This window comes from Talpa europaea, assembly GCF_964194135.1.
Source record: "Talpa europaea genome assembly, chromosome: 4".
Lineage (NCBI taxonomy): Eukaryota > Metazoa > Chordata > Mammalia > Eulipotyphla > Talpidae > Talpa > Talpa europaea.
The window spans coordinates 40076380-40089323 of NC_140070.1; the positions used below are offsets into that span (position 1 = coordinate 40076380).

At 41.1% G+C, this 12944-nt stretch overlaps 1 protein-coding gene across 3 annotated transcripts in view; it reads right to left on the reverse strand.

Annotated features, from left to right (window-relative positions):
- RBPMS (RNA binding protein, mRNA processing factor) overlaps nt 1-12944 on the reverse strand; it is a gene marked incomplete at both ends in the record, with an annotated part of 159114 nt that overhangs the window by 49623 nt on the left and 96547 nt on the right. For all 3 annotated transcript variants that reach the window (XM_084231620.1, XM_084231619.1, XM_084231618.1), the window contains one exon: nt 6398-6548. In XM_084231620.1, coding sequence (XP_084087746.1) covers nt 6398-6548 — 151 coding nt within the window. The remainder of the gene's footprint in view (nt 1-6397; nt 6549-12944) is intronic.

Consider the following 12944-nt stretch of genomic DNA (forward strand, 5'->3'; position numbering starts at 1 on the left):
CTTCCATGGAAAACAAGGCACGTACATCTATGTGGAGATCATTCTTACCAAGTCCACTGCCTAATATGTTAATATTGTTAAAATTAATTATTAAAATCATACACATCAAGCAAAACCCAGGAATTGCAGATTTTAAGGGGAGAGAGGTGAAAGTGGGCTGCAAACATTTGTGTGACTCAGTAACTTCCTTTTTATAAATGCAAAATATTTTTGCTTTGTCAGAGTGAGACTTGGACATAAACGTTTAGGTTTCTGCTTTCTGAAAGTATTGTGCTTTCCTTGCTGACCATACTTTTGTTTCACGTTTTTTCTTTTCAGAATGTCTAGGGTGAGGGGTCCTCATATGTGTCTTGAACTTAGAATGGGCCTTTCTCTGTGATGGGAAAATCAGGCCCACAAGCAAGTGGTGGTGTGAGGGGTTCAGAGAAGGCACAAATGGAAATCACAAGCATGTCTCCGTGAATACATCCACCCTTCCAGGTCCTTTTCCTAAGACAGCCTCCTGTCCCCTCCACAGGTGACCTCTTCTGCCTTCCTTACTACTTCCCATTGCCTCTGACTGTCCAAAGACCCCTTCATTATTTTTTTTACTAGAATCTCCTTTTCACACTTAGGGCTCCCCTCCCATCATAAACCTTATCAGCAGGAACTGGGATAAAAATAAAGAAAGAAACAGGTGAAATAATGATTTGCATCCTTACCAACAATTCCTCAAGGAGGCGGAAGGAGCAGGGAACCAACCCCCTAGCCCCAAGACACCTTCCAGTCACATTCCAAGTCATGTTAAGAAGAAAATTCAGGCCAGTGCCTTCTTTACCACCACCCAAAAAAGGAATACTTTACATATTCCTCTTTCATAGGAAAGATTTCACGGCATTGTCCACCCTTTCCTGTATCCCCCAGTGCAGCTTCCTAGAGCTTCAGGAAGGAGAGTCCTCCTTAAATCAGGAGGCTGCCATGCTCAACAACCTCCAGTCTCTCTCCACTGGTTAATTTAAAAATGATTCCTCAACCTGCCAAGGACCTCACCACCTTTCACGTAAAGAGCCCTTAAAAATAAAGCTCTGGGGCCTCCCCAGTGGCGCAGTGGTTGAGTGCTGAGTTGTGAAGCTGCCTGAAGCCTCTGCGGCCCCGGTTCAATCCCCGGCTGCTCCCCGGGCACCGGAGGAGGGTCCCACATGGTGCGCAGACCTCTCCTGCCGCCCGCTGCTCCCCTCAGCAGTGTGCTTCGGTCCTTCTGCCTGCTCTGCTCCCCGCGCTGGCTCTGGGGAATTCTCTCGCCCTCCCGCGCTTCTGACTGTACCCAGTGCTTGTATAAATGAATAAATAAATCTTTAAAATAAATAAATAAATAAAGCTCTGGGTATATGGCGGCGGCAGTTGAGCATCATTTATTTTTATAACGGGGCTCCTGTAACCAGAAAAGTGAGTCAGGAGGGAAAATGGATTGGAAAAATTAAAATTCATGAAGGTTGCATCATTGAAGATATGATCTCCAGAGGGATATCAAAGTATTAGAATCCATCCAGAATATTCTACTCATTGACTTGACCCTACTGATTCTCAGAGCCCACCACACTTCAGGGTCATCCCCAGGGGCATTCATCATGACAATGATGAGATTTTATGCATACAATTGGATAAGGCCTACAGACGCAAAGCTGAAAAATTCATTTAACCACGTACATATGACTTCCTTCCAAAAGTTCTAAATAATCACAAGCTCTCACAGTCACTATTCTCTATATACACGTATATATAAATGTATAGAAATGCATGTAGAAAGGAATAACAGAGTGTTAACAGTGATTATTTTCAGGTAATAGGAAAACCTGTAATTTTAACCCTCTGAATTTCATTATGATCTCTCTCTTCATGTAATAATAAAGTGGATCAGGGGCTGTTATTTTACAAACAAGATGAAATTAAAATATAATTTTATAAATTTAACAGCAGACAGGATTCAAGAAGACCTGTTTCTCAAATACAACTGGGCCAGACTGTGATCACATCATCATAACTGTCTCCAGAGATGTTCCTTGAAATGGATTAAAACCTCTTACACCAAATAGAAACCAACAACAAACAGACTACAACCCATTAAATAATCCCTTGCATTTCTGTGTTATTTTACTTTCAAAAAGTTGGGCCAGTTTGCTCAATTCCATCCATCATATAAGGATTTCTTGTTGATCTTTTCAATCTCTTGGAAATTAAAAGTAGACATTTTCTGCGTGTTTGCTCAGGTTTAAGGACTTTGCAGTAGAAAAGGAGCCTCCTACAGAACATGCCATCTACTCAACCATGAACTGGTGACTATGCTATTTTCATATTATCATTGATATAAAGCAGGCTGCGTGATTGTGCCTTTCCACCCATGCCTGTTTCCATATGAATGATCTGTTACACCACCTAAGAGAGCTGTTTGTCTATGCTGCAGGTACAAGGAAAAGAAGGTAAATATTCTCATCTTGGGGGCCTCCCCGGTGGCGCAGTGGTTGAGCGCTGGGTTGCGAAGCTGCCCGCGGCCTCTGCGGCGCAGGTTCGATCCCCGGCTGCTCCCCGGCCACGGAGGAGGGTCCCACATGGCGTGCAGACCGCTCCTGCCGCCCGCTGCTCCCCTCAGCAGTGTACTTCAGTCCTTCTGCCTGCTCTGCTCCCCGCTCTGGCTCTGGTGAGTTCTCTCACCCTCCCGCGCTTCTGACTGTATCCAGTGCATGTATAAACAAAACAAACAAACAAACCAGCAAACAAATAAATAAAGCATGCCTCTATTTAAAAAAAAAAAAAAAAATTCTCATCTTGGCTGATGAAGCCACTTTCTATTGAACTAAAGTACTTAAAAACTGTTGAAAGCGGTCTTTATTTTTTTAAATAATGACTCAGGATGAAGTACAATAAAACTATATCAATTTATTGTGGTCAATTATGAAGAAATACACTTCATGGCTAATACCTCAGAGAGATTAATTTTCACTAAGCAGTGACCTGTACTAAAATCTTGGCCTTCTCACCTGATAATGGTCTCTGGGGTCATGAATGAGTTTAAAGCGGCACCTAGGGAATCCCTGAAAACGGCTACAGCCCAAAGCGCCTGTGGACTACCAGGCAATGTGATGCGGTGAGGCCAACAATGGATTTTAGTGAGAGTGAAAACTTCAATGAAGTTAGTTACTAGACCTTCCAGGCAGGACCTCAGTTTCTTCAAAAATTCAATGAGGCAAGTCACTCAAGATGCTTAGCAGAGGATTTGAAGCATAGTATCATTTTACAGATGGGAAAATAAACTTCGGAGATAGCGATGTGCTGTTTTCATCTCTAATGTGGAATTCATATGTTATAGAACACTACTTTCCTGTACAAATACATCAGCTAAGAGGATTTTAAATTGTCTACATCCCTTACTTCCTGTTTTCTCACAGTATTTTCCTTACTTTATTTGATACATGGAAAAAGAGCAGCTCAAATTAATTAAAAAGTTAGGGAAGTATACTATTTCCTAGGATTGTATGTGACTTTCATTCATTCTTTCTAATTTGCAAAGACAAGCGCCCACAATCACACAGTGGATGCCAGATGAGAAGCTCAACACTTACTTTTAACTATGAAGCAACTGGTTTTTGTTTTGTTTTTAAAACTGAAGCTCGCACTTCACATTTGCCTAGTACTCTACATATTACACTTGTTCAATTCTCAACACAATCCAATAATGCCATGTAGCTCTCAAAACAATTATGTGAATAAGGTATTATCCCTCTCTTGTGGCTCAGGGAACAGGAGTGCAGCAAGGTTAAATATTTTTGAGGTCACAAAGCTTAACAGTAACTAGAAGAAGTGGAACACTGGCATCTTCAAGTCTTTGGTCAAGATTCCCCATGGAGGCCAACTTCTACCCTGGCTAGATGTCACAGTGCTCTCTCTCTCCTTACTCCTCATTCTTGGCATGGAGCAGGGTGCTCAGCATATAAAGCAGTCGGAAGTAGGGTTGGGAACATCTCTTACATTCTTTACATGGGGCCAAATTTCCGGAAAACTCTGCCCGTCATCAATTCCATGGACTGACAACTCTTTAAAGGGAGCAGTTGCAGGCCTGTCCCTCCAGAGGGGCTGCTCATTTAAGTTCAACAGGTATTTGAGAGCATTCAAGAAAACATCTGTTGTATGACTGACTCATGGTACATTCTTCCTCTAGTGATGGCAATGGGTACTTCTCAGGCCCCACCAAATAAAAATTTGGCAAAGAGAATATTTATTAACAACATCCACCCCTGCTCCATGGCCCACCACAGAGAAACTGGCAGGACTATTCCAATCTACGAATCCTGTGATTTCACTGCAGTCTATTCTGCATGGTGGTTAAACTGATCACCTCAAGTGCCCACCAGTACAGAACCACCAGGTTGCTGATCTGCACTGTGCTTCCTGGAGAGTCTGTGTGACAGACAAATTCACAATTTCCAGAAAGAACCATAATGGATGATAAGGTTGTTCTAAGTCACAATGGAATTGTTGCTTGTCAAGGCCCCTGCGTCATTAAAAAAAGAGCTATATTAAGAGAACTATGCAAACTTTTATTTTCTCAAGAATACATTGCTGTTTGGATTTTTTTTTTTAACTTCAAGTTTGTTTTGCTATGAGCAGCCAGGCAAGTTTTGACTCTACCATGGAAACTATCTGACCTCTTCTGAGCTGTTCCGAGCACAGGAAAGGGCAGTGGGCGGAGCTGGCCGAAGCAGAGCCCCAGGCTCTCCCTAACTGCAAGGACTTGCGCATGTCCACTTAATCTATCTTTGTGTAACCTGTTGTGAACTGGCTCCCGCATCCTGGCTACCTATTTCAGAGCCGTTGCAGCAGAGTTATAAAATCTTTTGAGCTCCAGTAAAGAACTAAAAGGATAAAGTATTGCCAACATTATACTTCCCCTGTCCGAATTTTCAAAGTATTTGAAATAGAGGCAGGCAAATTCACTAAAAAAGCAAAGAGTTAGTCTAAATGTTCTTTTCTAAATCTAAAGTATCTGAGAAATACTTTTCTGATGCCCTAAACAAGAGAAAAGAATTACAGAGAAAAATTAAGGGCAAACAAATGTTAGAACTCCACAAATAGCCACACAAAAATGTTATTTTACCCATGCATGATTACTATAGCATTTATTATGTTACATACAAGGCCCTGAGCTAGATACAGTAAGGATACATCCTCCTGCAGTACAACTGCCCCATAAGATGAAACTTTTGTTTAGATTTCTTTCCCAAATAAACAAATATTTCAAGTTTGCCTAAGACATGGAAGAAGAAAATATTTTCTTCCCATTATGATTTCTAGTTTCATAGAAAAATTTACTTTAGAACACACCAGGGGAGAAACTCTTATCTATAAGTTTACTGTCAAGCAGCTGCTTTCCTAACAGCAACTGAGCTACAGAGTGACTAACTTCCACAATGCCCTGATTAAATCTGACACACACACATGACATAAAGGGAGAAAGGGGCCTGTGTACCCTTGGGTTTCAGTTACAGGGAAAGCAGGAAGAAGATCAAGATCATGTGATTTGGAAAGAAGAACAAGGAGGACAGGACAGAAATATTCCATTGAACAGCAAGTCACTTGGGATTCCTTCAATACCCTGCCAGGTTAAATCACACATGGCTTATGCACTGACAGGAAATGCAAAGGCCTAACTCATGCTTCACTTACACTGCTAGTTGAGCATGAGAAACAGAATTGAGACATCTTTTTCAAGTAGTCTAATAAAGGCAGAAATTGTAGCCTGGACATTTAAAACAATAAGCTTATTAGGTGGGGGTAAAAAACCTGCTTAGCAATTAATTTAAAATAGGAACCCCCAATTTTCCTTAAAGCTTTACTGGTTCCAGTTAGATGACTGTTCAACTATATAAATTCTTTGTATATATTTATTTTTCCCTCTAGATTTATAGTTAAACTGTTCTCAAAAACAGAAACAACTTCTTAAGATCTGCTTCTTTTACTTTTAATATTCTTTTTCCAAAGTCACAGGACTGATGGTTTTTAGCAAATGAAGTTAAGGGAGTCCTGAGAACCAAGTCTCCTGTCCAAAACTAGGGGACTAAAAAAGGGTTTCTGCCACAAAGCATATAGGGTCAACAATAAAGGTCAACATCACATTAAGGAAATCTATATAGCACATCAAGTGAAACTTTGTACTTCTGGTTCTGATGAAGCCAAATCATCATTCAAGACAGTGAATCACAAACAAGATTGCTGTATTTGGAATTCAGTAAGAAAAGTCAGCCTCTTCACAGAAATGGGAAATGATGCTCAGCCAGCTCTATGTCCGTGGTATAAACTAACATGCAGCATACAAGTTCTTAATTCATTTTTTTTCCCCTAGAAAATGAAAAGTAGATCAACTTACATGGCTCTCTGGCAATGAACTGAGGTACAGTGTTGGGCAGAGGAGTACTGGGGTTTGGAGTCCCTACTAGTTTGTTCTTGGCCATCTTCGTGTTTGCCTTAGCAAACTCTAGTCGTAGTGTTTGCGGAATTTCAGGATCGAAGCGGATGCCCTTTGGAAATAAAGAACAAATGGAAGATGTTTTCATTTCCTTAGAGTCAAACCAGAATGGTGACAAAATAAACACACCATTAAACCCTGGCCTGTCAGAAAAAAAGGTCAGCAAACGCTCTCATTCTCACCACTTAAACAGAATACATGGAGACGCATAATACACCATTTCCAGAAAGCCAGGGAGATTTAGTTTATGTAATTGAAAAACATAGTTACATGAGTTTGTCAGAAAGTAAAAGACAGTTACCGGATGGTTTCACTCATGTAAGGAATATAAACAGTCAAGGAAAACAAACTGGCAGAACACAAAAATAATTCTTAGACCGAAAATATACTGGCTACCAGAGGGGACAAGGTGCGGCAAGTAGAGGCGAGGGGAGGGAAGGTGACAGGGCATTGATACTGGAGTTCTGGCAGAGGGTGAGTGAAGCTTGTGTACATCTGGGGGAGTGTAGTTGGACTCCCCATATTAGTTACACAAATGGAAAAATTGATAGAATTTGGGAATAAAAGAGTTACATGGTTTTCCAATTAATCCTTTTCTTCTTGCACAAAAACGTTCAAGCCCAAGATCGAAATAAGGACTAGCAAATTTCTAGCATGGTTTAGAAACTTCAGCTAACGGTGGCCACTAAGAATGAATGAATTAATGTAATGCCCTCCATAATATGGAAAAGTCTAACACCTGAAATTCTAAGAGGCCTAGACCTTGACCAGTGTTCTGACACTGACTTAAAACAATGTAATTTTCAATGGCTTGGCTTCATCTCCTACAGAGGGGGGAACTCCCATCCCTTTATCACTGGAACACTTTCAAACATGGATACATGCACTCTGAGTTCCGAAGAAGATAGGAATAGTTTTAGGATTTTTAAATCTAACCTAATACCATTTACTTGCAGCTAGTTAACAAATTTACATGAATTCTCAATGTCTCACTGTGGTACAGTCTGATTTTTATTTGATCTTGCTCATTTGCTACATGGATAGAGATATCAGATTATATAGGTCACGAAGATAGTAATTTCAATTACCCTTGATTGGTTTACCTAAAACAAAATGTTCAATAAAATAAATTACACACTAAGATATAACATTTCTGGCATGATATATCTTCTGAAAGCCACTCTCCCATTCAAGAATGTCTCTGTTATAAAGCATGATGAATAATTTCACATTCATCTATGTCCAAGGCCATGGATTCTTGATCTTGACAACAAAGCCAGAGATACCCCAGTATTGTGCATGATGTCCATCCAAGCAATCTCAAGTCCCATTTCTGTCTGAATAATATCTTCTAGAAAGGGATTAGAGTTCAGAAAAAGTCTGCTAAGAGCACAGGTTTTCCATTCATTACACATGTGGGCCCCACAAACCCCTTTCTTCTTTAGTAAGGAAATTAAGAGCAATTTCTACAAGACATTATTAAGACTTTGAATCTGTTGACCAGGATGAGCAGCTCTGAAGTTCATAGGCTTGGCTCCAAAGACAGGAGAGGAAGAGGATGTGATTGGAAAGTAACAACGATAAGAGAAATTGGGGGGGAGGGAGGGGAGAGGAAGGAAAGAGCAAGCCTGACAGAGGTACAACAAAAGCCACAGAGCCCTGACCCACAGATGCCCTGAAGTGGGTGGAAATTTCTCTGCGTGTGACTTACCCATTCTCTGAGAAGAAACCAATTGAAGGTGGCAAATGGGTAGGGTGGGCAGGAAGAAAAGGAATCCATTTATATAAGCCCTAACTAAAAGCATAATATGGAAAGGGTGCCAGTAAAATGAAATCTACAAGAAATTCTGCGTTTAACTGGTCTCAGTTTTTGTTTTGTTTTAATTAGGGAAACCTCAGCATTATCTTGCCAAAAAATATATAGAAGGAAAGAGAACAAAGCAGTATTCTGAAGTGCATTTGCTTCCATCCGCTTCCACTTAAGAGCATTTCACCCTATCAAAGCTAGTATCACAACAGAATATTTCCAAATATGGACCTGAAAAGTTGTGGTCTTTGCTGGAGACCAGTGCCATTTGGCTATCATTTAAGGTATGTCATGGAAGGATTTGCATCTTTACGCCACATCCCACCTAGTAACAACTTGACATCAAGTTTAGAGGAAGTGTCTCTTCTCTCCCAAACTTGACCCACCATCCTGTGAAGAAGTCACTTTCCTAAATTTGACCCCATACTGGCATGAGCACTGTGGCCCAGGACACGGTACCCTGGAAGAGCACCCCAGGACTGCAGCATGAGTCTTTCACAGTGAGCACAGGGAGGCTGCACCTCTGTCTCCAGGCCTCAGCCTGTGCATGGTGTTGCAGAGTCAGCTCCACTCTTTCACAGCTGGGGCTGGGCTGGGGGTGGCTCATATCCTAAATAAGTGTTGAACTGGGACTCCCCCACGTCCTGCCCCATCTTCTATTTGAGCTAAAATACCACCACCATCATGTTCCAAATCAAAGTTCCAGCTCCTTATTAAAAAAAAAAAAAAAAGGCAAAAGCTCATAAGTTAAAATGACCTAATTTGTTTGGCAGCTTATTCTGAGGCCGGAGGCTTAGAATACGAGCCACATTCCTCTAACATCTTTAGCAGCAGTACCATATTTGGTAATCAATATCCTCCTCAGCGAAGTTTCTATCCATAGGGCTTAGCAGAGCCAAAGACATTTGAAATGTCAGAGGAGGATGAAGAGGCTGCGGCACTGGGGGCAGGGCTGGGAGAGGAAGAAAAGCAAAGGAGTAAGGTGGAAGAGGCAGACAAGGAGACGTGAAGAATATACCTTGTGCTCTTATCACCTAATAAGATTAATTCTTTGGCCTAGTGACTTCACATTAAATGCTGTTCAGGACAGGATTACTGTCCAATAGAGGGGGGAATCGGTGATTTCAAAAATCAACTTTCCCTTTCTTGCCTATAATTCACTACGACTCTTACAAACAGAAACTTTTCTCTTCCAGTTGTAAATGGTGTCTCATTTTCTGAACATCAGCATGACATCAATTCACTTGTAAGCAACCCAAATCCACTGGTTACAGGACTGTCTCCTTAAGACGGCCTTAAACACTGTGACCAAATCAACATAGTGCTCACTATTTTCTACACAGGCTGAACTCCCCACCCAAGGCTGGCTCTGGAAGATATAAAGACAATGCTGACAAATAACGATTCCATATAAAAGTATATACTAGGTCAATTTCAAATGCACCTGCTTATGTGTTAAGAATTAAATGTCCCAAAATTTGTATGCTTAAACCCTGACACCCAATGATAGCATTTAGAGGAGGGGTCTTCAAAAGGACATTGGGTTAAGATGAGGTAATGGTGGGTAGTACCACTTGTGATGGGATTACTACTCCCATAAGAACGCCAGAGATTTCATTCTCCAAAAGCACACCAAGGAAGCTGTCTGCAAACTAGGAAGCAGGCCCCCGCCAGATACTAAATCGGCAGGCAACTTGATGTTCGCCTTTCTAGTCTCCAGAAGGAGATAATTAAATGACTGCTGTTTAAGCCATTAAATCTATGGTATTTTGTTATGGTAGCCTGAGTTAAGACCCCACTGCTGGAAGTTCAGTTTTCTTTCCTGTGCCACAGTTCCTAAAATGCCTCATAGTGTACTTTCTGTACCACCTTCTATGGACTCACACAGTAAAATCTCCCCTTCTCCACCAGACCCATCACCCAAGCCCCAATCATTCTACTCACTGCAAGCAGCTCAACCTAGAGTTAAATTTTATTCAGCAAACACTGTAATGCTTGGTATATGTGATCACTAGAAGTACTAATAATCCAATCTCAAAAACTACAAAGCAATTAGAGATGCCTGGGGAGGAGCTGTATTTTATATACTATCAAGCTCTAAACTCAGAAAGCCACTTAATGCAGTCAGGACTATGTGGAGAAACTGTTCAGAAATCCTCTTTTTAATCCCTTCTCTTAAATGTAAGTAAGGCTAAGCAAATATTTGCAAACTGAAAAGGTTAAAAGGGTAATTTTCCAAATTGTGGGCTTTAAGCTCCCAAACGCAAATTTGTGTTAACTATTAAGAGTCTAAGCAAGTTAGAGAGTTTAAAATGTCATTTTATTGTTCTACAAACTATATCAAGCTTTGGGAGTATTAAAAGGGTAAGAGAATAGTTAGCATAAAATAAAATAAATGGACGAGGTGAAAGGAAATTACTAAATCCTGAAGACCCAAGCCTGTAAGAACCCAGAAAGTCACTGAAAATGTACTATAGCTCTGTCAGTGACTTTCTGGAAGACAAAATGGAGTAGCTATTAATTAAAGTAATGCTGTTGTGATAATGGTTTCTTGTGCATACCAGCTATGTGCTGGAATGACTTACTGGCTGCAAATCATAAGTTTGGGATCACACGAGGAGAGCAGATTATTCTGGACAAAAAGGCACATCTTTCCAACTGTTCTTCAGTAATGTCACAGATAGTGGACTGTTATCCCACATCAGTGGCGATAAATACTAGCCAGCACTTTATTCACTGAATAATGAGGGTGGGAGGGAGGGAAAATGAAGGGCTAATCTAGAATAATTAAAATAGAATTAGTATTTGGGTACTGTCCATTTTTTTAAGGTATGACAGCTACTATTATTATGGTAATGTAGGAAACTGTCTTTAGTTTTTACTACGGAACTACAGAGACTGTATGATGACATCTTATACCATACATTTACTTTAAAATACTAATGTGCAAAAGATAAAGTAAATGCAGCAAAACATTAAGCTGTTACATCCTGGGGGGTGGGTGCATGACTGTTCACTACTTTACTTTTTGGTATGTCTGAAGTTTCACAATACAAGGTAAAAATGTTAACAAAAACTGAACCATATGTATTACCTTCATTTTGTGCTACAGACACAGGATTAATGAAATAAAGTTCCTGCCCTTAGGAGCTCAGAGCTCAGTCTGGTGGGGAAGCTGTACAGGCAAACTAATGGTTAGATTAACAGATAAACACAATGTGCAGAGCACCACAGGGAAGAAAGCCAAGGCACAGAAAGTAGGACCAGGGGGAGCATCACAGAGAAAGTGATAGAAGAGCAGAAATGTACCAGGTGGCAGTCCAGGAAAAAGCTCAGCAAAGTTCTGTGCCACAGGATATGAACAGAGCACGTGTTTGTTTGTGTGTGTGTGCGTGTGTGCAGAGAAGCAGGCAGAGTAGGTGGGTGAGGTAAGAGATCACAAGAATCTTTCAGCCATGAGTGCAAACTTTGGAGTATTGTATGTCTGAGCCATTAAGATTTTTAAAACTGGGGATATATGGTCGGATATAGTAAAGCTGTGATCCTCAAAAGCAAGCATGCACCAGAATTATCTGGAAAACTTCCTAAACACTAAGTGCTACAACCCATCACCAGAGGTTCTGATTTAGATCTGGAACAAGACCTGAGAACCTGCATTTCCTAAGTTCCCAGGAGGGTGTGAACACAGCTTGTGCTGGAGAACATCTGAAAATCACTTAGTGTAGGACTCTGCATTATGTCACTGGTGGAAGGGCAGCTGAATTAAACTGGGAGACCAGAGATAAAGCAATTAGAGTATTCCTGGAAAGAGCCCTTAATTGGGTGGGGGCACTCTGACGATCCTCCTTTTCTGGGAAGGACACCCAGAGAGTTGGGTCTATCCTCTTACTCCCCTGACAAGAGCTGATCATCTAAGGGACACAGGCTGTCCAAAGTGATTTTCCTCCTGAGGATTTCAACCTAGGTTACTGAGAGACAGAAAATGGTGGTAGCTGGAAGCCAATCACCATAATAAACTCCCACTGGAGAGGAAGTCTCCAAACGCCTATGACCAAGGTCTTCAGAGCTGCCCTTGCTATGCTGGTTTTTCTGTTCAGACTGAAAAAAATGCTTTTCAACAACTTCACTCTTACAGAACAGTTGCAGACATAATAGAGAAGAATGCCTGCGTACACCTGCCCACACTTCTGACACATACCCCACCCCCTTCACCAAACTGCTCAACTGACTGCTTGATGCCCTCTGCCCTTTCCAGTATAATTTCCTACAAACAAGGACACTCCTTTGTTTTCTTGACCTAAGATCTAATCCAGAATCATACAGAGCTTTTAGTTGTCATCCCTTCAGTCTCCTCGAATATTTTCCTCAGTCCTTGTCTTTCACGACCATGATGTGTTTGAAGAGTACAGGCTCTTCACTTTGTAGAATGTTCCTCCATTTGAGCTTATCTGATTTGTTTCCTGAATCAACGCAGGGCATGCATCTTTGGCAGGATCTGTGTCATCCACCATGCACCGTGTCAGGTGATATATGATGTCATTTTTGTCCCACTGCTATCTATATTAACTATGTATGGTTACAATTTTCCCCTTCTAGTTAGTAAGTGTAACACAGGGAGATACTTAGAGAGTTGTGTGCGTA